Source organism: Grampus griseus, assembly GCF_964374135.1.
Source record: "Grampus griseus genome assembly, chromosome: 6".
Taxonomy (NCBI): domain Eukaryota; kingdom Metazoa; phylum Chordata; class Mammalia; order Artiodactyla; family Delphinidae; genus Grampus; species Grampus griseus.
In genome coordinates, this window is record NC_139000.1 from 54,829,489 (window position 1) to 54,855,901 (window position 26,413).

Genomic DNA, 26,413 nt, shown 5'->3' on the forward strand with positions numbered 1-26,413 from the left:
CCCCGGCTGGGGCGGCTGGCTCCGCGCAGTAGGTTCCGCTCACGGGAAGTCTGTTGGCAGTGGGGATTGTAGGGCCGGGGGTAGCCGGACATGGAGCAGCCGTGGCCGCCGCCAGGACCTTGGAGCCTCCCTCGGGCAGAAGGTGAGGCTGAGGAAGAGAGTGACTTGGACGTGTCCCCCGGTTCTCCTCGCTACCCGCAGCTGCCCGGAGGCGGCACCCAGGTGAGAAGGGGCCCGTGTTCTGCGGGGGGATGGAGAGGAGCCGTCACCAGGCCCCCAGAGCCCTCTGTCTCTGCGACCCTCTTCTGTGCCCTGTTCTGAGCCCCCACCTCCCCCTTCTCCCGCCCCCGACTCCCGACCCCCAACCTCGGGCGTCGGGAGCCTGAAGCCATCCCATCACTTTGTAGCATCTACTGAGGTCTTCGAAGAGGGTCTGGCCATATAGCCCCAACCTTCACCTCCACGCACACCTTTTCACCTTGGCTAATTCCTCACCCTTGGAAGAAGTTTCTCCCCTCCACCCGTCTTCTGACGGTACCCAGATTTGGGACAACTCACTCTATAACATTGACCCTTTGTCCTCTTGTGCCTGCTCTAATCCGAGCACTTTATTCTTTTGAAGGCACTAATATTTGTGCACAGTTGATGGGAACAGTGAATGGTTGTGTTTCAATAATTCACTGAGCTCCTGACATAAAGATTTGAGATCCAGTTTATTTCACTGACTTTTGACATCTGAGCAAATTCTGTAAACCTTGCTATTGATGCTGGCGTAAATCTCGCCCATTCGCGTGGCCATTTTCCCCTTACGTTTCTGATTTTAGTTTTGCTTCACACGATTCTTCAGTAAAAATATATAGGCACACGTTTGCCTTTTCCTTCAGACTTCTTTCTCAGATTCCTGCCGCTACTTGTGGTTTTCAGCCCAGCCTTCTTTCCTCTGAAACTTATCCAAATGTGATATACTGCCACTTAGGATTTTCTTGGTCCTATCTTAGGGAGTGCTTAGGTACTCATATCACCTTGTCCCGGTTTTTCTCCTAACCTGAGTGTTTTCGAAGTATATTTCAGGATCACGGACTAAACACTAATAGGTTCAATGAAATGGATTATAGGTATTTGCCTTCTAGGCTTCTTGCAAAATGGGATCCCCCAGGGCTTAACTGAATTAAAACTGTTTTTCTCTAGACTCATCTTGCTAGCTGTTAATGAAAATGAGTGATTTAAATTGTTTGCCAATAAGTGTAGGGTCATCGATCCTATGCCCAGCTCACAGGGTTGGTTGGCTGCACAGAGAAAAATGCTGTTTCATAACCACAGACTGTACTTCGGCCAGCCAGTCACTGGGAAAGTACAAGACATTTTTTTAGGAGGACAGAATGAGAGTTGATAGGTTGGTAGTCACCCACTAATTATGGATCACTGGTGTCATCTTTATATACAAAATGTGTTATATAAGCACATAATGAATGTGTTACAGAGATAGAAAAAGAATGAACAACAGCTGCCATTGTCAGTTTTGAAGGAGTATAGAGAGGATAGAAAGGTCTCAAGAATTTCACTGCATTGTGGTTGAATCTAAAGAGTAACCTAAGAGAAACTGAATTTTAAAAATAGCTGTATATTAATTTATAAGCTTATTTAGCTGAAAGGAATTTTAGAAATGATTAGGCTTAAATCCTACATTAAAAGTGATTTCCCTGAGGCCATGTAGCTAGGCAGTGGCAGAATTAAAACTAGAATCCACTTCTGACACCTAGTACAGTGTTTTTTCCCACCTACTGTACTGCCCATCCTGTGATGTAATGTAAAATTTTATTTGTCTGAAACTAACTTTGAATGGTACTAAGATTTGCAAAATGATTTCTAATCCTAAATTAGTTCATGTGTTTATAACAAACCTACTTACTTGTCTTGCTGGATTTAAGTTTTAGAACTTAAGTTTTTCTTTTGGAATATTTGGAAAGAATAAAATATTTAATTCAGTTTATAAACATTTTATAATCTTTATAAAAACAGCCTTGGTGTAATTTTACCAAATATAGGGAAACTAGCTATATTAATGTCATGTGTGATATATAGTTCTGAGATCCAGTTAAATGCAGTTTGGAACTTAGAGATCCTGTTTGGGAATTTTTTTTATGTAAAGTTACATTAGTAGACCTTAATGCTAACAGTTCTTTTTTCAAATCTTTGTTTATTAAAATATAATCAATCATCTCAATACATGTTGGATAGTTTACTCAAATGCCCAAACATAGTCTGTGTAGTCTGTGCAGAAGGATATAAACATAAATCATTTTTAGAATTTAGAAATAAGATTTCTGTGTTTGATTTGAGAGGTGATTTGAGAATTTGCTCCCGCATAATTTGACAATGCAAGATATTTCCATTTGTCCTTACCTTTCTTAGTATTTCTTTGTCTTTTCTTACAAAATAAATTATATAGCTTCATTTTTCTCCTCTTCCTAGTCCCTTTTTAAGCATAGCTAGTCTGCAGTTATTCTTAACCCTATTCTAAGGTAGCAAAAAGTAAAAATAAATACCTTACTTGGTTGGTTAGGACCAAGTGGTATCTGGGCTCCAAACCTGCTAAACAAGTAAAACATCTGAATAGCAAGTGTCCACATTCCCTCCAATAGAAATCTAAGTTTGCCTGAAGACTTAGCTAAAAAAGAAGCCTTGCATGCTACTTGTCTTAGAATTCCTAACCACCACTAGTCTATTCCAAGAAGTCGAGTCGTTTATTCATCTAAGATTTATTGCATTCTAGCCCCTCAAGAAGCTGATAGTTAAACAAATAAGCACAGTATTGTGTGAAAACACCACTGTAGAAATATGCATAACTTGGGTGGAGAGGGACAGGGTAAGAGGGAAGGGACATAATGCTGGAATCTGGGATGGAGATAGGAGGTTTAGGGATGGGGGAGTTGTCACATTGAATGGGGTGGAGGGGTGGGAAGGGGATGTAAACAATAAGCAAACAAGTAGAAGAGTGACTAGGACTGAGTCTAGAGAGATAATAGGAAGTGAGATCATGAGGGACCATGCCATGCCACAGAGTTTGCGCTTTATCCCAAGACTCTAAGAATCAGTAAAATTATCATATTTGTTTCTTGGAGAAATCACTCCAAGTCTAGAAGAGTAGAGAATGGCTTGAAATGAGAAAGAGTATATTTATATAATTAAAGTGTGAAATTACAAGGGCTTGAATAGTGATGCAGATAAGGGAATAGATTGGAGTAAAATTATTCTGAATACCTAGTTTGAAATTGATCTACATTTTGGCTAAGAAATCATAAAGAATGTGCCTTTAGCTTTTGTTTGATAGAACTGAGGAATATAAGGAATTAAACATCCGTCACGATGCTTTACACGTGGTGGTTCAACAAACGTTAAAAGTGGGCTTCCCTGGTGGCACAGTGGTTAAGAATCCACCTGCCAGTGCAGGGGACACAGATTCGATCCCTGGTCTGGGAAGATCCCACATGCCGTGGAGCACCTAAGCCCGTGTGCCACAACTACTGAATCCTGTGTACCCAGAACCCGTGCTCTACAATAAGAGGAGCCACCGTGATGAGAAGCCCGCGCACCACAAAGAAGAGTAGCCCCCGCTTCCCGCAACTAGAGAAAGACTGCACGCAGCAACAAAGACCCAGTGCAGCCAAAAATAAATAAATAAAATAAGTTTATTTAAAAAATTTTTAAAAATAAATGTTAAAACTAATTACTGTTGATTCTTAGTAGAACAGAGTCACCACCTAACAAAACTTAGAAGCTTTTGCACAGCAAAGGAAACCATAAACAAGACGAAAAGACAACCCTCAGAATGGGAGAAAATATTTGCAAATGAAGCAACTGACAAAGGATTAATCTCCAAAATTTACAAGCCGCTCATGTAGCTCAATATCAAAAAAAAAACAACCCAATCCAAAAATGGACAGAAGACCTAAATAGACATTTCTCCAAAGAAGATATACAGATTGCCAACAAACACATGAAAGAATGCTCAACATCATTAATCATTAGAGAAATGCAAATCAAAACTACAGTGAGATATCATCTCACACCGGTCAGGATGGCCATCATCAAAAAATCTACAAACAGTAAATGCTGGAGAGGGTGTGGAGAAAAGGGAACCCTCTTGCACTGTTGGTGGGAATGTAAATTGATACAGCCACTATGGAGAACAGTATGGAGGTTCCTTAAAAAACTAAAAATAGAACTACCATACGACCCAGCAATCCCACTACTGGGCGTATACCCTGAGAAAACCATAATTCAAAAAGAGTCATGTACCAAAATGTTCATTGCAGCTTTATTTACAATAGCCAGGACATGGAAGCAACCTAAGTGTCCATCAGCAGATGAATGGATAAAGAAGATGTGGCACATATATACAATGGAATATTACTCAGCCATAAAAAGAGTTATTTGTAGTGAGGTAGATGGACCTAGAATCTGTCATACAGAGTGAAGTAAGTCAGAAAGAGAAAAACAAATACCATATGCTAACACATATATATGGAATCTTAAAAAAAAAAAAAGGTCATGAAGAACCTAGGGGCAAGATGGGAATAAAGACACAGACCTACTAGAGAATGGACTTGAGGATACGGGAAGGGGGAAGGGTAAGCTGGGACAAAGTGAGAGAGTGGCATGGACATATATACACTACCAAATGTAAAATAGATAGCTAGTGGGAAGCAGCTGCATAGCACAGGGAGATCAGCTCAGTGCTTTGTGACCACCTAGAGGGGTGGGAGGGAGGGAGACGCAAGAGGGAAGAGATGTGGGGACATATGTATATGTATAACTGATTCACTTTGTTATAAAGCAGAAACTAACACACCATTGTAAAGCAATTATACTTCAGTAAAGATATTAAAAAAAAAAACAGAGTCACCAGGGTGTACCAGTGACTTTTTTTTTTAAACAACTTTGTCTGTTTTGATTAGGATTAAGTTAAAGGTTATCTATCTGATGTAGTCAGTTTTAAATAGAAATTTCCAATAATAACAACTCAGATTACCAAGGATTGGGATAACACAGAGAGAAAATAGAAACCAAGAAGTGATTACTTCTAAATAAAAGGTTCTTTGAGTGAAGAACTTGCAAAGCAAAGCTCTATAGAGGTCTGCTTTTCACCATGTTGAGTGATAAGATGATGAACTAGATTTAAGCTTTTGTTCTTATTATTCTGTTTCAGGATTATGAAGACTATAAATCAAATGTTTGTTGAGGTCCCGCTGTATGCAAGACACTGTGCTAGTTGCCAGGCTTTTTGTTGCTGTTAGTTGTCAGGGGAGAGGCACAAATTAACAACGAAGCTTAGAGTCTAGTTGATGAAACAAGGTCTATAATATAAAACTCTTAACTGCAAACACAGAAGGCTGGATACCTGTGTACCAAAAACATTGTACAGAAATCCGTGACTAATAGAAATTTGAACTGTGCTACATAAACATACCTGTTCTGTTGCCTTCTTCATTTCTTAAAAATACTGTTTTGTTTTGTTTTTTAATACAGATATATAGCCATGGAATTGAAATGGCTTGCCAAAAGCAGAAAGAGTTTGTGAAGAGCTCTGTGGCGTGCAAATGGAATCTCGCTGAAGCTCAGCAGAAACTTGGTAGCTTAGCACTGCATAACTCTGAGTCCTTGGATCAGGAACATGCCAAAGCACAAACAGCAGTATCAGAACTGAGGCAACGGGAAGAAGAATGGCGGCAGAAAGAAGAGGCTCTAGTACAAAGAGAGAGAATGTGTCTGTGGAACATGGATGCCATTAGCAAGGATGTTTTTAATAAGGTACTCTCTTTTATTGGACCGTAATGAAAGAAGGAAAGACTGAAGTGTTTGTACAAACCAGTTGTGCATATCTGTTAACAAAGCAACAGAATCTTATAAACAGTATTCAGTGTTGACAGTTTAGGAAAAGTGATTGTTACAGAAATGTGTTATCCCCAGTAGTGTCTAATGTGGGTAGTCCTTAATCCAATTATATGGCTACAGCATAGCACACTGAATATAAGCATGGGTTCTGGAGTCAGACTGCCTCAAATCTCAACTTTTCACAGGCTGGCTTTTGACCTTGGGCAAGTCACTTCTCTAAGGCTCAGTTTCATCAACTATAAAGAGTAGGTATGAAAACTAAATAAGGTAACATCTTAAAATAGATAGCATGGGGTCTGGTATGTGGTAAAGTTCAGATGTTACCAGTGCTTTCTCATGTTGCTATGCTTATCAGCTTGCTTTCAATTTTGTAACACTAATGTATAGTTACTGGTTTTATCAAATAAAACAAAGTCTCTCACTGTTATTTACCAGTATGTATTTAGTAAACCTCAAGACAGTAATCTGGTCTTAGTGTTACAAGCATTATTGCTGAAAGGAGTAGTAAAATACTTTTGCCAAGTTAGTTTATTAAGAGCGGTCTTCTGTTTCTCACTGGATTACGTATATAGGCCTTATTCTTTGACTTTTGTATCTGAAAAAGAAGTGGGCAATGAAATAAAGTCATTTTCATCTAATGTCTAAAGTAGTACTCTTTCTATTTGTACTAAACTTAACTCTCAAGACTTAGGTATGGACTGCTCATTCTTGTCTAAGTCTGCATTCAGTTTATCTTTAACCGTCATTATTCTCTACTCGTAGTGTTTAACACTACTTGTTTCTGCTCTGGCATCCACTCTCAGCACTCCCCCCGAAGCACCTTTAATTTCCTTCCCCTGGACTAGCTCTGGTCCTGCTACAGCAATAAGTAATACACACAGGTAAATGTCTAGTACCACTAGCCCTATCAGTACTTCTTTCTTTAATGGAGATAAATTGTAAGAGTACAACATGCTTCTTGTAAAAAACAAAAACGTAAACCTGTAAAGTAGAATTGAAAGGCTTCCTTCATTTCCATTTCCCAGAGATGACCACTGTTAACAATGAGTCATATCTTTCTAGACTTTTTCTGTGATTGTACTAATTTATATATTTTTCTTTCCCCTCAACAGAATAATTCTTTCACTGAATGACTCGCTGTCTCTGTATATGTTGTTCTAAGGGATGTGTCATCTTAAGTATTACTTTATTTCTGGTTTGCATTTATACCCCAAAACTATTTAAAATAGTTTTTTTATTCCAGAGGGAATTGTCAAAACAATGTTTCTTTGTTTATAAAGTTAATGTCTCTTCTGTTAACACAGTGGTCACAAAGAAAATATTTTTCTCTCTTCTTTTAATTGTTTTTTTTTAAAGTTGGATTCTAACATAGCTTACATTTATACCACAAATTAATTAGGACTCTCTTTATGTTCCAGTCATTTGCTCAAAATCGTACATTGATTTTGTCTGGGAGCTTGAGACTTGAGAGGACTGGTCTAGGTCTGCGCTGTCCAACTTGATAGCCACTAGCCACATGTGCCATTGAGCACTTGAAATGTGGCTAGTCCGAATTGAGATGTGCTGTAAGTGTAAAATACACGCCAGATTCCGATGGCTTAGTATCAAAAAAAGTAAAATATTCCATTAATAACTTTTTTGTGTTGCTTACATGTTGAAATGATAATATGTTGGATATGTTGGGTTAAATAGATATGTTATTAATTTCATCTGTTTCTTTTGCTTTTTAATGTGGCTGATAAGAAACTTTAAATTACATTTCTGGCTTGGATTATATTTCTATTGGACAGTGCTGGTCTAGATGGAGAATATATAAAGAAAAAAATGCTTTTATTTTGAAATATGTAAACTTGTGTGTTTCCTGATTGTAAACTGTCAGAGAGCTAGTTTTCAAATTTCATTTTTGGCAGTGATGATCTCAAGGTTTAAACATGATCACATAATGTTCTGAGAAATTGTTCTGCCAGTTTTTCTGGCCAGATAAAAACTTCATCTTCGTCTGTTTTATGACTTATTTAACTGAAAAGAAGCACTTCCTTAATAGAAATTTGTACTTGATTTCAGAATCGAACTGTTTAGCCTCTCCTAAAAAAAGTTTACAGCAAAGGTCTGTTTTAGGTTTATGTCTTATCAGAAATTTTGTTGTAACTATACTCTATATGCTTTGAATTTCTGAGTTTGTTTCCAGCAAGAACTCCAAAGATGACAGTAGAGCTGCAAATATTTGATGGAAATGAATAATGCAAAACATAAATTATGCATGTAAAGGATCTTTCTATACCTGCCTTTGATAGGGAAATTCAGTTTTACAGAAGAGTTAATTCATTTGTTTTTCTCTGTTGATTTCTAAAATAATTGTATAATTTTCTACATATATATCACTTTAAATAAGACTAATGAAACTTCATTACAAGAAAATTTTAATTTTTTTTTTTTTTTTTTTTTTTTTTTTGCGGTACGTGGGCCTCTCACTGTTGTGGCCTCTCCCGCTGCGGAGCACAGGCTCCAGATGCGCAGGCTCAGCGGCCATGGCTCACGGGCCCAGCCGCTTCGCGGCATGTGGGATCTTCCCAGACTGGGGCACGAACCCATGTCCCCTGCATTGGCAGGCGGACTCTCAACCACTGCGCCACCAGGGAAGCCCAAGAAAATTTTAATTTTTAACAGAGTTTTACAGATGAATTTAATGATGTAATATGAGTTTACTACATCACCTTTTTATAGTGTATATGCGAAGGATTGCTAGGCATTCAATAAGTGAGAAAGAAAATCCAATTAGAATATAAAATCTGATTTTAACTTCAAAATTTTTTCCTTAGAGTTTTATTAATCAGGATAAAAGAAAAGAAACAGAAGATGAAGATAAATCAAAATCATTTATGCAGAAACATGAGCAGAAAATCAGACATTTTGGTAAGTCTACTACTTGAGTTTCCTTCTTTTGTAATGTTTGGTATCATAAATATGTGTACAAAAGGTGGATTTATAAAATGGGGACCAAAAAGAAGACGAGTGACAAACTCCAGTTGCATAGCTGCTTCTGGCACAGTTGTATAGCTCTTGTTTTAGACTTTTTTTTGGTCGTAAAAAAATAGAGTGACAGAGTAAACTGAATTGTGAAGAAAAGCAAAATTCAATCTATTATTATATAATCCTACCCTCTAAAACATGGTCTTTTTTACTACCTAGATTCTTTCCATTTCCCAACTAGTCTTTGCTTTTGTCTTTTTTCATCTTTGCTTCCTTTGTATCTGATTATTTTATGGTTGTAAGATTAGCATTCATTTTTTTCAGGTTTTGGATATGATGCTATACAATTTATGTAGATCCTTCAACTGTTATTCAGATAAATAATAAGTAATAGAATATAATTTATAATAAATAGTAAGTAATAGAAATACATATACAAAGAACTGAAAAATAGTTTTCTCTGTTGGGGAAAAGCAGTGGGATGGGGGTTGATTTTAGTGAAAGCTTCCCAGAGGAGAAACGTCTGAGTTAGATTATAAGGAACGTGTAAGAGTTCTCCATGTAGATAAGGGAGGCAAGGCAACAGCATGTCCAAAGGCAGAGTCGGGAAACAGTATGCTATGTTCTAAGAATTATAAGCAGTGACAATACTGCTGGAGTGAAAATGCTACTGGGAAGTATATATGTGTCAATTTAGTAAACATAGTTTTTATTTGGAGTATGTTAATAAGCTATTTAAATGACATTTTGAGACCTTTTTCCTATTGGTGTTTCTCTCCCAAAGTATTTAGAATTTCATTCATCCTTATGTCAGTATAACGGATACTACTTTAGATTTTTTTCCTTTTTTTGCAGTTTATTCATAGAATTATTTCATAAAGTTTATTCATAAAATTTATTCATTTTTCTCATACTTTTTATTTTTAAATAAATTTATTTATTTTTGGCTATGTTGGGTCTTCGTTGCTGCGTGCGGGCTTTCTCTAGTTGTGGCGAGCGGGGGCTACTCTTCGTTGCGGTGTGCGGGCTTCTCGTTGCAGTGGCTTCTCTTGTTGAGGAGCATGGGCTCTAGGCGCACGGTCTTCAGTAGTTGTGGCTCGCGGGCTCTAGAGCACAGGTTCAGTAGTTGTGGTACACGGGCTTAGTTGCTCCATGGCATGTGGGATCTTCCCGGACTAGGGCATGAACCTGTGTCCCCTGCATTGGCAGGCAGATTCTTAACCACTGCACCACCAGGGAAGCCCTCATACTTTTTATTTTTAAAAAGTGAAATAAGTTACGTATTCTGTTTAATTCAAGAATAGTGTCTGAAGAAGTAAGCGAAGTTTATTTTTGCAAATATTATCATTCCAGTATTATTTATAATAGAAAAAATGGATATACAGTCATCCCTTGGGTAGATGTTAAAATCTTTAAATAAGCGGACCCCTGAATTATAAGAATAAAAAGCAAAAATTTTGTAAATGCATCTTAGTTGTGATAATGTGAGTTGCAGCTCCCACCTACAGCCCTTATTTCCCAGGCCTGCGCGTTCTGTAGGAAAAGGAGTACCATGTACTGATTACTCTTTCAGAGCATGATGCATCTGGTAGAATAGCATCCCTCAAGGTGCTTTCACACAGCTCGCATTCTGTAGGCCAGTTGCTTTGGAGCCATGGGAAACCTAGTGCATGTAAAATAGTTCCCTCACTTTTGCTATAAACTGAGTGCTGTGGTCAGAAAGAATTTTATTTGGGAAAATATCCCTACCTCACTAGGTGTAGTAACCCACCTGGCACTATAATTATGTGGGTCTTCAATAAAACATTTCACTATCCTATAAAACCTACTGCTTCTGTGTAGTAATGTTCATAAGACCAGTGAATTTCGTGAGCCTGTTGTCTTCATTTCTTTTGCTGTAAATTGAGTTTGGGGATCAAGAAATAATGTGGTATGGGGAACAACTCATTTAGTAAGACCACAGATGCATTACTGGTAGAAGCATGGCAAAGAGGGAGGGCAATACCAGATCTCAAATGGTCTTGTTCAAGTGAGGAACCACTGGTTCCTCCAAAATGAAACGGGACCAAGATTATCAACCTATTACTTGATGGTTGGCTGGTCCTTCCAGCTTGATGGTTGGCTGGCCTCTTCAATATTGAGGTTTCAGCACTGGTTTCTGCTACTGGTAAATTAGGTATTCAGTGGCTAACCTGGAATACCCTTGATGAAGAGATCCCATGCTGTTGAATCTCTGAATAATCTCAAATATACCACCATGACTCCTTAGTTTATAAAATATTGTACAAACAATCAGATGGCTGTGGAAATATGTGACTAATAAACAGTTGTTTTGCCATTGCATGAGTGGGCTTCCATGTCTCATCCTTTAATACTAACCAGAGGCTTACTGTCTTCAAAGCCAACCAGACCTGACAGCCATTCCCAGATTCACATTGTGCCTGTTTCTTAGTGGAAATACACTTGACTTTTCGCTTTGGGCAAGATATCCTACTTGCCACAGCCCATTGGATCCCCAGAAATGTTACTAAGGTAGTAAGTAGGCTCCCAAAATTTTCCTGTGTTTTTATTTCCCACTTTCTGGCATGTTTGTTTGTATCATACCGAGACAAATGGGATACCTGCTCCTTCTTGCTCACCAAGTTCCATCAGAGTGCAGTAGACCAGTTTGCAGTCATGTGGGATGATGAGATAGTCAAAGTCTCTGGGGACTAAATTATGGCACAGAGTTGATGGAGAGACCTGAGGCAAGACAGTGAAAGTTTAATAATTGTCCCACCTGGGTGGAAGCAGATGTTTCTGGAGTTGTGTGCTTGTTGTAATAGAGGAAAAAAAGGCATTTGTCAGAATAATGACTACATTCATATAATCCTTTGAAGTAAACGCATTTGGAATAGCAGCTGTGATTAGAGCTTCTAGCTGGAGGCTTTCCAAACTTGGTTTGCATTCCAGACTCTTGGAAGACATGGGCCTAGAACATGGGAGGTTGTGAAGGGCTGCAAAGGCTTGACACTGTACTACTTTGTGGTCTCATGCGTATGTATATTCTTCAGACTTCCTCCTAAGTTTCCCTTATGGTATCTTTTGATATTTTTTGACTGTCTTTCTTATATTGCTTTTATTACCCCTTGTAATTAGATGGAATTTACCATCTAATGATTAATGGTACAACCATGTCATGGAATATTGTGAAGTACTGATTTTTTCTCCCATATTTATGTTTACTTATTAATTTAGTTAATTCATGTTTTATAAATATAAAATACCAATTTAGAAATAAAGTCTGTTTTCTTTTAAACTTCACAGAACAGTTTTCTTCAAAGTCATATGCATCTTTGACATCACTGTCTTTATGATGATCAGAGCTGATTTTTGGTGATCTAACACAGTTTTTCATGGCACATCATCTGTTCACTTCCAACCAAAGTTAGCTGTGATTCAGCATTTTTTTGAATCTGTGTGGGATATTGCCACTGGAGATTTTGTTAAAAGCTGTAAATATTTGCATAGATACTATGTTAGAATCAGTTGTGCTGTAGGTGGATATTCAGTCTCTTCAATGTAATCACTTACATATTGCTTTTCAAAAACACAGCAGTATCCTATTTTTGAAAAACATTTAATAAAAGTACTCTTAGAATGTGAAGTGAAATGAGTAGGAAATTAATATGTATGATATGATTCTAATTTTGTTTCTCTAAAAGTCATTAAAAAATAAGCCAGAGGGAAAAATACATCAGAATGTTAACATTGATTACCTCTTGTAAGCATTGCAGGTGGTTTTTATTTTCTGGATTTTTCGAATTCTTCACAATGAATATACTTTATTTTTATAATCTGAAAAAAATATTTTTAAAGAGTTTATCCTAAGAATTCAAGGATGGCTTAACATTAGAAGACTCATTAATGTGATTCACCATATTAACAGATTGCAATAGCATAACCACAGGACTTAGTGATAAGTTTGATGTGGGAGGAATGGAAATGTCAGAAGAATCTCTGAAATACCTGATTGGGTGACATGGAACCTAGGAAGCAATGTAGATGGGCAGGGAGAGAAGAATGGGTTCATTTTCAAATAAGATGAGTTTATGTGCAGGCATGTAGGTAGAAGTAGCTGTCTGGTGGTAGATGATTGGGAATACAGGAGATCTGGAGCTCAGGATATATTGAAAAATAGGTCATATATCATTCATTAAGAAGTTCACAACCTAGTTGGGAGGTTTTTGGTATATTGACAAATTAAGATACTTAGTATAATTCAAAGGATTGAAATCTTATCATTCTATCAGTATAATGAAAAAAGGAAAGGGAAATAAATAATGAAGTGTATTTGGGGACCATTTTAGGAATCAGATGGAATATTGAGAGCTAAAGGGTGGATTGGGATTTAGACATTCACCAGAAAAAAATATATGGGTGAAGATACATAATTAAAATATTTTAATTTGTCAAAGTAAGGTTTTTCAAGCATTCAGAGAAGTTGGTTGGCTAGTTTAAATGACTAGATTATCCTTAACCAAAAGATTAGCTTAGGGCTTCCCTGGTGGCGCAGTGGTTGAGAGTCTGCCTGCCGATGCAGGGGACACGGGTTTGTGCCCCGGTCCGGGAAGATCCCACATGCTGTGGAGCAGCTAGGCACGTGAGCCATGGCCACTGAGCCTGCGCGTCTGGAGCCTGTGCTCCGCAACAGGAGAGGCCACAACAGTGAGAGGCCCGCGTACCGCAAAAAAAAAAAAAAAAAAAAGGATTAGCTTAATATTTGATGGATGAATGAATGAATGAATTGTTCATATTGTGTTAATAATACCTAGTATTTATCAGGTGTTTACTTTCTGTCAGGTACTGTTTTAAGTGCTTTATATGTATTAACTCCTTTAGTCCTCACAAAAATCCTATGAGTTATTTGCTGTTTTTAGCCCTCTTTTACACATGGGGAAACGTAGGCATAGAGGTATAATAGAACTTGCCCAAGGTGTGGTAAGGCCAATACTTGAACCTAGGCAGTTTAGTCCTAGAGTCATCATGTTAGATTGTGTTACTCTCCATTTGATTTTAAGTTTCTTTATAAATTCCAAAGTAATATGTGTACTTTCTGGTATGTTCTGTTCCACTAAGCCATTGATTCTCTTGATATATTTTGTTCATAAAATTCCACACTCTTCCCACAGAGGTCTTAATGGACTACCTGTAATGTAACTTCTCAATTTCATAATAATTTAGTATGCATTTTTGTAATCAAGTATTGACAATTATTTTTCAGATAAAGAAAAGCTATGTTAAGTGTTAATTTTGTCTCAGTTATTAAGTAGTTTAAAACCTTTAACGTTTAGTGACACCCTTCTTCACGGCCCCTACAAGTGTCACTAACCCTTTCGTATATATCTTTCCTGCAAAAGAAACCAGAATGGGTAGGAATTTGGTGCCTGAGTAAGTCACAATGCTGCCCATGGAGAAGTAAACGGAGAAGCAGTGATCTCTCTGAATGGTTGATAGAGTTAAAAATATTCCCTCTTCAGAAGTTTAACAAAGCTAAGGCAAAATTGCTTTATAGGATTTATTTTATGGCTTCAGGTATAAGAAATAGAATTATGCTTTCTTTAGCTCTGACCACAGAAATTATTAATTAGATTCTTTATATAATTTGAGAAGTAGTTTAAAGTAACTTAAATAATCATTGTTTCTCAAAATTTAAAATGACCTAGTCACTGTATCCAAAGTGTTGGGGAAGTAACTCTCTAAAGCTTGTAAAACTCTTTATGAGAAAATGCTAAAATGCTTTTTTCCAATTTTTTAAATGAGGAAAAAAAATCATTATTTTTATTTAATTTCCATGTGTTGCTGTGTATTTCTCAGAAAGACATTTGTCCTCAGTTTTGTTTTTACTTGTGTTCTGATGTGGAACTTCAGAAGTTCATTTTGTGTCTAGAGGAAAGATTTATTGCCAGACTATTGAGATAGCCTTATAAAATTTCCATGATGACTCAGTAACTTTCTTGGTTGGACGAGTCTAAATAAAGCTCAACACTTTGCTGGTTCTGTTAATTACTTGGGTGGTATCAACTTTTTGACCAAATTTCTTAACTAATTTGGGTAAAGATGACAGTACACCTTTAGTAGTATTTGGACTGGTTTGGTATTCTGAAGCAAAATGGCAGCTATTTTCAAATATGCTTAACTAATTTTAAAAAGATTTTGTTTTCTATGTATAAACAGTCATCATGACTAAATGGTTAACATCACTAAAATGGTTAGAGTATATTTACTATTATAACACTTACTGGATTGGTTTCCCATGCTGTTGACATTTTACCATATTATCTTAGACATATTTTAATAAATTAGAAGAAATGTAGTTTTTCTGAATCTTTTATTAAGTCTTTGTTTGCTCAGTGTAGTTTCTTGAGGTTTTGCTTTCTTATGCATCTTTCTAACAGAAAAATTTGTATTCTCTGAATAAATAATATTGAATCTCCTGAAATTATCTGTACTTACTTTAGCCTAGAATGACCAGGAGTCTCTATTTGCCTGGGACTTCGGGCATTCCCCAGATGTAGAACTTACGGCTTTAAACCAATCACCCTACTTTAGCCTGACATTATTTGAAATAAAGTTTGCTATGAATTTTGAAAGCTATTTCCAATATGCTGGGTATTGCTTTCTTATTGCTCTTCATTTGCTCTTTTACCATAACATACTGCTATGGTAATGTGAGTTGTCTTTAAAGAGAATCATTTTAAAATACCATTTCTTTGCTTACAAGAGGAAAGTATTTGACATTCATGGTTTAATTCTTTTTTTTACAGGTATGTTAAGTCGATGGGATGATAGTCAGAGATTTTTGTCTGACCATCCATACCTTGTATGTGAAGAAACTGCTAAATATCTTATTTTATGGTGTTTTCATCTAGAAGCTGAACAGGTATCATGTGAAACTTGAATTTCTGGGAACATTAGTGGAATTCTGATTTACTTTTTTCTTTTGTTTTTTCCGTTACTTTAAATGAAAGTAGGAAGGTCATTAAATGAAATTATAATTTTGTTTTGTTTTCACATCTACTTGAGCTTACTGTTGGAATTTTTTTTAGTTATTTCAGTTAGCATAGGGAAACTTGTTTCCAATGTGCTTTCCCTGCCTGCCTGCCCCCTCACCTCTCTTGTTCCCATGTATTGATACTATAAACCTTTTTCTTTTTTAACCTATTTAAAAATCATATTTTAAAAATCCAAATAGTAATCACAATATTAAATATATTTCTTATAATTTTAATCTGTTACTTTCAGAAAGGGGCTCTGATGGAACAAATAGCACATCAAGCAGTTGTAATGCAGTTTATTATGGAAATGGCCAAAAACTGTAATGTGGATCCAAGAGGATGTTTTCGCTTATTTTTCCAGAAAGCCAAAGTAAGTAGCTATTTGGTATTGTTAAATGGGAAGGCTAGGTTTTAGCTGAGACCTCTTTTGTCCATACACATCAATGGAAGCCATCCAACCAGGATGCCACAGGCTAAATTCTGTAGATTTTATAAGGAAAAGAAAAATTATATTGTTGTTTTCATGCTAATATAGATTTAAAGGAGCTATATAAGAAGCTATACTATACAGCATGTATGTGAAATTGAGAGCCATTCACATGAATGTATGTATTCAGGAAAATTAGAGGAATGGTTAAAAAAAATCTGTAGTACACAGAATATTATGCAGCCATCAAAATTATATTTATGAAAAGTTTTTAACCTGAGAAAATGCTTTGCTATAAAGTCAAAAGAAGTGATACATGTTTATATATACAGGATGAAGTCAGCTATATTAAAGAAAAATAGGTATGTCTAGAAAGATTAAATAACATTTCACACTCACTAAATTTACTAATTTAAATTATTACTATAATTTAAAAGTTGTACAAGAAGTAGAGCAATAAGAATTCACATGCACTGACTCTAGGAGTATAAATTGGTATAACCTCTTTGGAAAATTTCCTTGTAAAGTTGAACAAGACAAGTGCTTACAGCGAGAAATTATCCAAGGTATATACCCTAGAGAAAAATGTCTCAACATGTGGTCCAGGGACACTTGAGGGTTTTCAAGACCCTTTCCATTAGTCCTGAGTCAAAACTATTTTCATAATAATACTAAGATGTTATTTGCCATTTTCACTCTCATTCTCTCATCAGTGTACAGCATAGATTGATACAGAAGCAGATGTGTGAATACAGCTATCTTCTGTTAAGCCAGACTTCTCACTAAATTGTTTGTTTTGAAAATAGTTTTTTTTAAAAAAAGTATGTTATAAATGTTAACATGTAATGAGTTTGTTATTATATTTCAGTTAATATATATTTAATTCCTCAGTTTTAATTTCTAACACATAAGTATTGATAGATATAGCCCGCATAAACAGGAACTCTTTAGGTTCCTCAATAATTTTCAAGAGTATGAGGGAGTCCTTTGACTATAAAGTTTGAGAACTGCTGCCCTAGAGACACTCATGTATGTGCTTAATAGAATTGTTCATAATAGCAAAAAGTCTGGGAACAACCCAAATGTCTGTTAACAGTAGAATGAATAAATTGTGGTATATTCATTTGGTAATATACTAATCAGCATTGGCATGGATAAAAAGACAAGAAAGCAAAAAAAAACCAAGTCTTAGAATGATATATCTGGTATCATTTTTTTAATTTTATATTTTTTATAAAGTTCAAAAACAAGCAGAACTAAATATATTGTTGATGATACATAAATTTTAAGCAGTAAAACTGAAGAGGCAAAGGAGTGATTAGGACAAGTTACAATAATGGTAACCTCAGAGAGAGATGGAATGCTCTTTGAAACTCATCTCTAAGATACTAGTAATGATCTATTTCCTAATTTTTGTGGGTACATAGTGGGATTTTTGCCCAATAAATTGTACGTAAATATTTTACATGCTCTTTTTTGCATATATGATACATTTTAGCATACACAGTTAGAAGTTAGAAGGAAATATACCGAAAGTTTAATTTTGATTATACCTGCGTCGTAGAAGTATAAGTGATTTCCATTTTCTTTTTCATATACTACAGTCAACGTATTTCCTTTTATAGAGAAAAACATTGTGTTTTTAAAATAAAAAAAAGTAGTGTGGCAGCAGTCCTATCTTCTACTTCTACTGTTAAAATACAAAATTTTCCCAAGACAGTAGTTTTAATGAGTAAACAATTTTTAAAAAAAATAAACTTATTTATTTATTTATTTTTGGCTGTGTTGGGTCTTTGTCGCTGTGCGCGGGCTTTCTCTAGTCGCAGTGAGCAGGGGCTACTCTTCGTTGTGGTGCGCGGGCTTCTCATTGCGGTGGCTTCTCTTGTTGCAGAGTACAGGCTCTAGGTGCACAGGCTTCAGTAACTGCAGCACGCAGGCTCAGTAGTTGTGGCACCCAGGCTTAGTTGCTCCACGGCATGTGGGATCTTCCCAGACCAGGGCTCGAACCCGTGTCCCTTGCATTGGCTGGCAGATTCTTAACCACTACACTACCAGGGAAGCCCTTAATGAGTAATCGATTGAGTTGGTATTTTAGTTAGGCTTCTGATGACTATTCTAAATTTTCACTTGACACATAGGCATTAAAAAAAAAAAATCATACTTTCTTTTTTCATCTTACATTAATGGATATGTTTGAACTAGTGCTTAGTAAGATAATGGAACATAGTCAAACTATATGTATCCTTGAAATTTACTTTGACAAAATAGAACTGAACAGCTATGCAGTCTTAGATCTTAACATTGTGCTCTTAATAATTTCTTTTAAATTAAGGAATAACTTTCATGAGGTGCTTGCTTTGTGCCAGGTATTATTCTAGGCACTTTACATGGATTAACTCATTAAATCCTCATAACATTTTATAAGGATTTTTATTTCTTTTTTACAAACGAGAAAATTAACATAGAGAAACTGAGCAAGTGACCCATAGGTTGCTTAATAAAACAAAAATCAATCAAGTCTCTCTAGATCTAAATCCCTAGGCCTTAGGCATGAAGTAAGGTCAGCAGTTGTGTCACTTGATTCCTTTAATGGTTTGCTACATAACCATTTCAGAAGGACTACTTTTGGATATGAAGGCTAACATTGCATGTGTCCACACGAGTACCATATATTGACTAAAGTGAAATGCTATAATATAATTAAAGAAATGATTCCTAAATTCTTAAAAAGACAGAATGGCAGCACAGAACATTGTCTGCATTATTTTTATAGATATTGATGCTAGTAACTAATCCATAGGTTTTAATCCAGTTACACAACGTAAACTACATTAAAAGAAAAAAATCGCACTGCAGACGAATGGGCCCATTGATATTCAGGAATGAGACTTCGACAAAATCTCTTCCACCACTTGAACTTAAATTCTGTGATCTATTGTGTAGGATGTGCTCTGTGTCATTTTTTAATCTGCAAAGGAAACGTTTATAATTGGAGGCTACTGCCAAAAGGATGTTTTGCGTTAAGAATTTTGCTTTATATTATATACACCTTGGGAGAGAATTCCCTTCCCTCAACATAACTCATCGTACTTTTTTCTTTCCATAATCTTGAAAAGAAGGTACTTCCTTAACTAAAACACTAAGGTATTTTCATAACGAAGTTGAATGTTGAGTTTAATTGGCTTTCATGGCTTTTACAAATAGGGATTTTAGGGTCAGAGAATTACTAATAACAATAATAGTGTTCCCTCATTAATTGGTAGAGAATTAGAAGGTTTAAAGAATATCCCTTGGCTGTTGCTTGGCAGTGGGAAGAGGAGAGGAGAAAATGAGAGGTTAAATGAGGACTATTTTGGATCCTGTCAAGAATATAGATAAATCAAGAGAAATACAGAGGAAGCCTACCTTCTTTCATTTTATTAGTGTGTATGTGTAAAGACGGGTTGTTTCTTATTAGTTTGTTTTATTTTGCTGAAGCAGAGGGAAATGGAACAAACCAATCTTTAATATTCATATGAAACAGGCAGTTTTCAGAAATCTGACAGAGATCTTGGTGGTTTCTACGTTGAAACTATTCACCTCATCTTTACTTCTTCCACTTCAGGCCTAATATATGCTTGCTAGAGTTTACTCTGGTCTGGAAGTCTTGAAAAACACAGTCTTTATTTTTTGTGTTTTCTAGGCAGAGGAAGAAGGTTATTTTGAAGCATTCAAAAATGAACTTGAAGCTTTCAAGTCAAGAGTAAGACTTTATTCTCAATCACCAAGTTTCCAACCTATGACAGTTCAGAATAATGTTCCCCATTCTGGTGTTGGATCTATAGGTTTATTAGAATCCTTACCACAGGTAAGTTGGAAAAGTAAATATTTATTTTATAAATGTATTAGTTTACATAATTTTTGTTCTTTTGAACTTCTCTTTCTTCTTATACATTATATATGTGTGGTCATTTTAAATATTCTTGCCTCAAAAGATAACTCTGAGTTTCATCTCATGCCATGTTTTAGCATTAAATCTTGTTCATCTCTTAGGTATTTAGAGAGATACCAAATTCCCCTCCTTTAAATACAGAAGGGATGAGGACCACCTAAGCATTCTTAAGGGCAAGTGTTACCTATTGATCATCTCAATCATAAACTTCTCAAGATGGCTCCTGAGGAACATCTCCATTCTAAGTAGAACTATACTGTTAAGATTTATTGAGATGAATTAGCTTCAAAGCATATGTCCAAGTAGCAACCAAGATGATCTGTTGCATGAGTTTAGTAGTATTATCTTTTTGAATGTTGGTGTTGCCTACCAGATGTAACATTTTACTACAAATTAATGTAACTTATGCTAAGCTGTTCTTTATGGTAATATTGGCCAACTCTTTGAGCCCCTTGGAAATCTGCTATTAGAATAAGCTAAAACCATGTCACTAGTGTGAAAGAATTTATGTCAAAGAGGAGGTTGGACCACAGGTCTGCCTGATTCTACTTAGGATTACTGTTTTAAGTTATTAAAAGTTACTGCCCATTTTGGTTCTAGTAGCATTTAAATTGAACCAGTCATCTCTCATTTCTCATTTTCAGGCCCTAAGATTTTAGGAACAGCTTTAGCCAGTTTAGCCTGTTGCCTACACAGTGAAAGGGAAGTCTCACTCAAAAGGCAGTGTGGGGCTTCCCTGGTGGTGCAGTGGCTGAGAGTCCGCCGGTTTGTGCCCCGGTTCGGGAAGATCCCACATGCCGCGGAGCGGCTGGGCCCGTGAGCCATGGCCGCTGAGCCTACGTGTCCGGAGCCTGTGCTCAGAGTGGTAGAAATTGAGATTTTCAATATCTTGACCTTATGTATCTATAATTTCACTATTCTGGTTATATGTATTGTAGGCCAAAGGGACAATTTAAGGAAAGCAATTGATCACATTCAACTCAGCCAAAAATATTATTTTCAAGGATAGAAATAATTAAGGTCCGATTTTTAAATAATTAGTAATGTTAACCCTTAGTTAGACATGTAAGCAATATTCTCTCTCAATTTGTCCTACACATTACCTCTTAATGCTGTTTAAATAAAATGAAAATTTTCTCTTCAGTTCTGTGAGAAATAGCCCATAGGGACGCAGTCTTTCCAAAGGAATTTTATGACTAAGTCTCTGTAAGTTCAACATATAAACCTCCTAAAACTAAGGTGTTACATAATGAATGCAGAGGAAAAGACTTTTGAAGGATGTTGTTGATTCTAAACGTAAGAGGGAAAAGATAAGATTTCAGCTAGATCCACAGAAACACTGTTATTTGAGAGAAGGATAAGATGATAGATAGGATAAGATGAGAGACAACCTGAGGGACTAAGTTGTCAACTGAGAGATTTGGAAGAAGAGCTTAACCATAACAATAACATCCCATTTTTATTATATCAGTTTATAAATTGCAAAACACTTTTACATGGTGTCTCATTTAATCTTCTCAAAAATGCTGTGACACATTTTCATTCATTTTATGGATGAATAAACTGAACCTCCTGGAGGTTAAGTAATCTACCTGAAGTCAATACAGTAAGTGATGGAGCTAATATGCTAATCCTGGATTTCTGTTCTACTCCATTGCTCATTCATTCCCCTACATCAGGGGTCCTCAACTCCCGGGCCGTTGACTGGTACCGGTCCGTGGCCTGTTAGGAACCGGGCCGCACAGCAGGAGGTGAGCGGCGGGCAAGCGAAGCTTCATCTGCTGCTCCCCGTTGCTTGTATTACCGCCTGAACCATCCCCCCACCCCTACCCCGGGCCAGTGGAAAAATTGTCTTTCACAAAACCGGTCCCTGGTGCCAAAAAGGTTGGGGACCACTGACCTACATCATAGAATATTGTTGAATCATATGCTAGAAATAGGACAAGACACTCAGTTGTGTGCTCTTGGGAGGAACTGGTCTCTGGGACAAGAAATGTTTTGAGTATGTTATTAGATGAGAATATAGGGTAATCAGTGGAATTTAAGTGTACATTAGGTTAGGTATATTGATTGCTTTTTGTTTTCTTAAGTCTCCTCATGATGATGTCTTCAGTTCTTAAGGAGGTGGGTAGATGAATTCTAGAGAATCTCTTTAGCCAGTTCTAATACTCAAAATTCTCCATGAAAATCTGGAGCCTAGTCTTAATAGAGAGTAATTGTAAGCTCTGTTCTGAAGGCCTTTGGAATTGGGCCTGGATGGTCAGAAAAGATCTTAGCACTCTGTTTCTTTGGAGAATGGGATAATGTAACAAGATTATTAATAATTTTTTATAAAACTTAAATTTGGATAACACTTTAGCTTTTAATCTTTTTTTAATTGACAGCAGTCTCGTGAAATAAGCCAAATACCATTATCATTAGCTTTGAGAGAACTAAACCAAGGCCTCTTGGACAGAGATATAAGTAACAGTTACCTTAGGCTTATCCTGTATACTAGCTTTTAATGTTATTAAATTTTGATGAATTATTTTCTCTTTGAGGATGGCATTATACTAAGTGGAAGAGGCAGGGTTAGAACTGAGGTCCAAAGTTATTTTAGTGTTCCAGACCTCAGTCAGTTATTTGTGCCACTTCCTTCATAAAAACCTGATTGAGAATAATCCAACTAACTTCTGGCTTACTTTTTGATTTTTACAATAAAAGAATCACAAAGTATCGTACTTTATTAAGGAGACCTTTTGAAAACCCTGCCTCCCTTTGGTATGGGGAGGTTTAAGATATCTATGCCCTGTGTGGACTGTTTTCCTCATTGATGTTTATTAAATAAGATAAACAGATGAAAGTAGGTGATACATAATAAAACTCTAAGTATGAGCAGATATTCAGAACAACTGATAAAACTGAATTCTTGGGGAAGAATTTCCTAAAGTCCTAGGTCTTAAGGGCTTAGGTCTCTATTCATGATGCTGTAATAATAATGGGTTTATTTTTGCATTTATTGAATAAAGTTTTCTGTTCCTAGTTTTAGAAATGAACAAATTAGAATGTTTTTGAGTTCTGCTGTTTAAAAAATAAACAAAACCTAAATTAAACTGTTCTTTTGTTTTCAACTTTTTAAATACGAGTCTAAGTACCTTTCAAAAGATTAACAATTTCTCACTTGGGTTTGTTTTAACCTTTGAGAAACCAAAATAGACTCTGAAGATAGCTATAATATTTACTTAGTAAATATATTTTTTCCTTATTCAAGTGTTTTTGTAATTTTAGTATTTACTGTTATAATTAGTAATCTTCGTAATACATATAATACATTGCTGGCTTAAAGCCATGTTTATCTTTTAAATTATCAGTAGCTATGTACATATAATCATATGGAAGATATAGTCTTATATGATTAAATAATTAAAATTATAGAGTTTTGTTAAACAGAGGAAAAAGGTAGTGTTTATTACATTTCTATTTTTCACATACATCATTCTCTCTTTATCACATCTCTTTGGATTAAGTGGTAATAATCTATTTAATTTTTTTCTTTATCTTCTTGGGTTTCAACCCAAGTCTGACTTCAAAGTCCATCTTTTTTCCTGTTCTGCTATACTGCAGAGAAATAGAGAATGCAAAACTGAATATGCAACTGCATATACTGGCATAAAACTGATTATCATTCATTCATTCTTTTTTCTTTTCAGAATCCAGATTATCTTCAGTATTCTATCAATACAGCTCTCTGCAGTTTAAACTCAGTGGTACATAAAGATGATGATGAACCCAAAATGATGGACACTGTATAATTTGGTTAAGACTGCTGAAGCCAAGTGCTATTTTGTTACAAGAAAGGAAGAACTTGGCTATTTTCTTGACACTTTTATGGGTGCTGCACTTTATTTTTGTTCGGTTTTTGATGGGAGGGAAAACAAAGAGTACTGAAACGTTTTGTAAAATTTTTTTCATGTGCTGCTAGGTTTTTTTTTTTTTTTTTTTTTTTTCTGAAGAGAGGAGTGGTACCACATGTTGCAAGAAGTCAAACTGGACATTATTTTGGTTTTTTTAGCTACTAAATTTGCCTTTAATCTTATTGTTCTCAATTTTGGAATCAAAGTATGAAAATCTGCACAAATGCAATGTTTACAAGAACTGGTTGATTCTAGGAGGCATCTGCTACAGTCTTTTTATATGGATATGTACATGTCCTACTCTACAAAAATGATTAAAGATAAAAATGTACTTGTATCCTATTGCTAATTTAGCTGTCAAATCTGGTGTTTCATCATATTAAAAGCAATAAATCAGTAGTTGATAATCTACTTTACTAAGTAAGTGGGGTGGTACAAATTAAAACAAAATATTTCTCCTTAAAATAATATTACATTTGTTTTTTCGGCACCATCAGTTAAATCCTTGACTATAATATCAATTTTATATAGATACTAAATTTATCCCCAAGTATTCTCAGAACTATATTCCTTAGTAGTTGATTTTACCCTGTTGACATTTTAATATTAGGGTTATATAGTGATATAAAAAGTGATAAAGCTAATACAGATTTTTTTTTTTTTTACTGAGAGGAACTTCAATCTCACTCTTAATTTCTTTATTTGACATAGTCTGGGATCTCTCAGGGAGCAAGTTTTAAAAGAATACTAATGGCCTGTAAGAACAAATAGGGAAAAATAATCTGATTTTTAAAATTGTGGTTATTGTTTGTTTTACTCTGATATGGCCCAAAGACTTTTTTAAAAAGGCAAGAGAAATCTTTTGGAGCTAACTACATATTTCTAAGAATTTGGTGATCCTTACTGGTAATGATGGCTTTTACTACATTTGTCATTCCTCTCTTTAGCTCAGTTACCATGGAATGCTTCTGAGCTTTACTACTTCCTATATAATTCACTTTAAATATGCCAGGATATTTGATTATTCATTTTATTTGGAATGAGATGACAATGTTAATTATTCTGTCCTTATTATTTGAGGATTAACCTTCTGACTTATAGGAACATGAGCTTTGATTTGAAACCAATGTAGTCTTTGGCTCAGTCCCATTGAGACTAGTAGCAAACATTTAGAAGATGACTAAATGGGATTTGGACTATGCGTCTCAATTTGAGAAGCCAGGTAACGCCAAGGGACCCACATGGTGATCAGACCTGTTATCTTGGCCTCATTTGCACCTTGTTTTAACTAATCTGAGGTGATAAGGCACTTAGTACCCATAGAAATGGACTGGAATTATTGAATCTACGTATGTAACATCACAATCTTCCTGGTTTTAAGAATAAAGCTGTTTTTGTGCTTTTGATATAAATACATACTCTATAATAAAATGTTTGACTAATTTATATGGTAGTATTCATCAGCCTGAATTTTTTTTTAACCAATGACCTAGTTATAGAAGTTTTTTTTTGTTGTTGTTTTCTGTTTTGGAGCAAGCTCTTGCTTTTTCCTATCAAATGGAGAATGAACATAGGAATAAAATCCCCAGTTTCACAGAAATGTAACTTGAACCATTACTTTTCATTCTTCTCACTTTTCCCCAGGATTTGCCTGTAAGCTTTAAAATTGTTTTGAATTTCATTTTGCCTTAGGTTAGAGGTATTAAAAACTGAAGACTGGAAGGAGAGAAATTATCAACCAACTGAGTAAACTATTCCGGAAGGATTTTTTGGCTTTTGTTTTCTAAAACAGAAGAACTATTTAAAATTTGGCTATGTGTATTCTTTTACTTTCAAAGGGAAGTGTTGTATCAGTGTGAAAGTGATTGGATTTATTTTGGGAACTACTGACTGATGCCATAATTTGCAATAACTTACAATTTAGCAGTACTATAGTACTCAGAACAATAAATTGATATCCTTTTTATTTTTCTTTATTTTGCTTTACTACTAAGAACTAACTCCTATTAGGAGAAATGTCTTCTGTTTCTTAAATAATAAGAGTATACTAAGCAAAGGAATAATTTATATTTCACGTTAGACAATTTTCTCCAAACTATACAAACCATGGAAAGTCCAAACAAATAAGCAAAACACCTTTGACATCAAAGTGTCCATCAGAGATTATTTCATTTGATAAAATTAATCTTCCAATAAAAGATTTTTTTAAGATTTTTAAAAAATAGTTTTCACTATTCCCTGTTAACTCAGTGTCATTTTA

At 35.6% G+C, this 26,413-nt stretch overlaps 1 protein-coding gene across 2 annotated transcripts; it reads left to right on the forward strand.

The window, feature by feature from the left end:
* CDC37L1 (cell division cycle 37 like 1, HSP90 cochaperone) lies at window positions 1-25,736 on the forward strand. 2 transcript variants are annotated; one of them, XM_082657561.1, is made up of 7 exons: window positions 1-222; window positions 5,530-5,811; window positions 8,715-8,808; window positions 15,672-15,787; window positions 16,150-16,272; window positions 20,012-20,176; window positions 23,950-25,736. In XM_082657561.1, exons 1-7 carry the CDS (start codon window positions 91-93, stop codon window positions 24,049-24,051), a joined length of 1,014 nt encoding a protein of 337 aa, XP_082513687.1. In that variant the 5' UTR covers window positions 1-90; the 3' UTR covers window positions 24,052-25,736. The 2 variants fall into 2 exon arrangements, with proteins under 2 accessions (XP_082513687.1, XP_082513686.1); XM_082657560.1 differs by lacking the exon at window positions 23,950-25,736 and having other exon boundaries at window positions 20,012-20,427.
* Window positions 25,737-26,413: the final 677 nt, after the last annotated feature.

Excerpts from the sequence above, each read along its gene's own strand:
- CDC37L1 (XM_082657560.1), top strand. The coding sequence starts at position 91 with ATGGAGCAGCCGTGGCCGCCGCCAGGACCTTGGAGCCTCCCTCGGGCA. Across the intron at positions 223-5,529 it reads TGCCCGGAGGCGGCACCCAG|ATATATAGCCATGGAATTGA; the intron begins GTGAGAAGGGGC and ends TTTTTAATACAG. Across the intron at positions 16,273-20,011 it reads TATTTTTCCAGAAAGCCAAA|GCAGAGGAAGAAGGTTATTT; the intron begins GTAAGTAGCTAT and ends TGTGTTTTCTAG.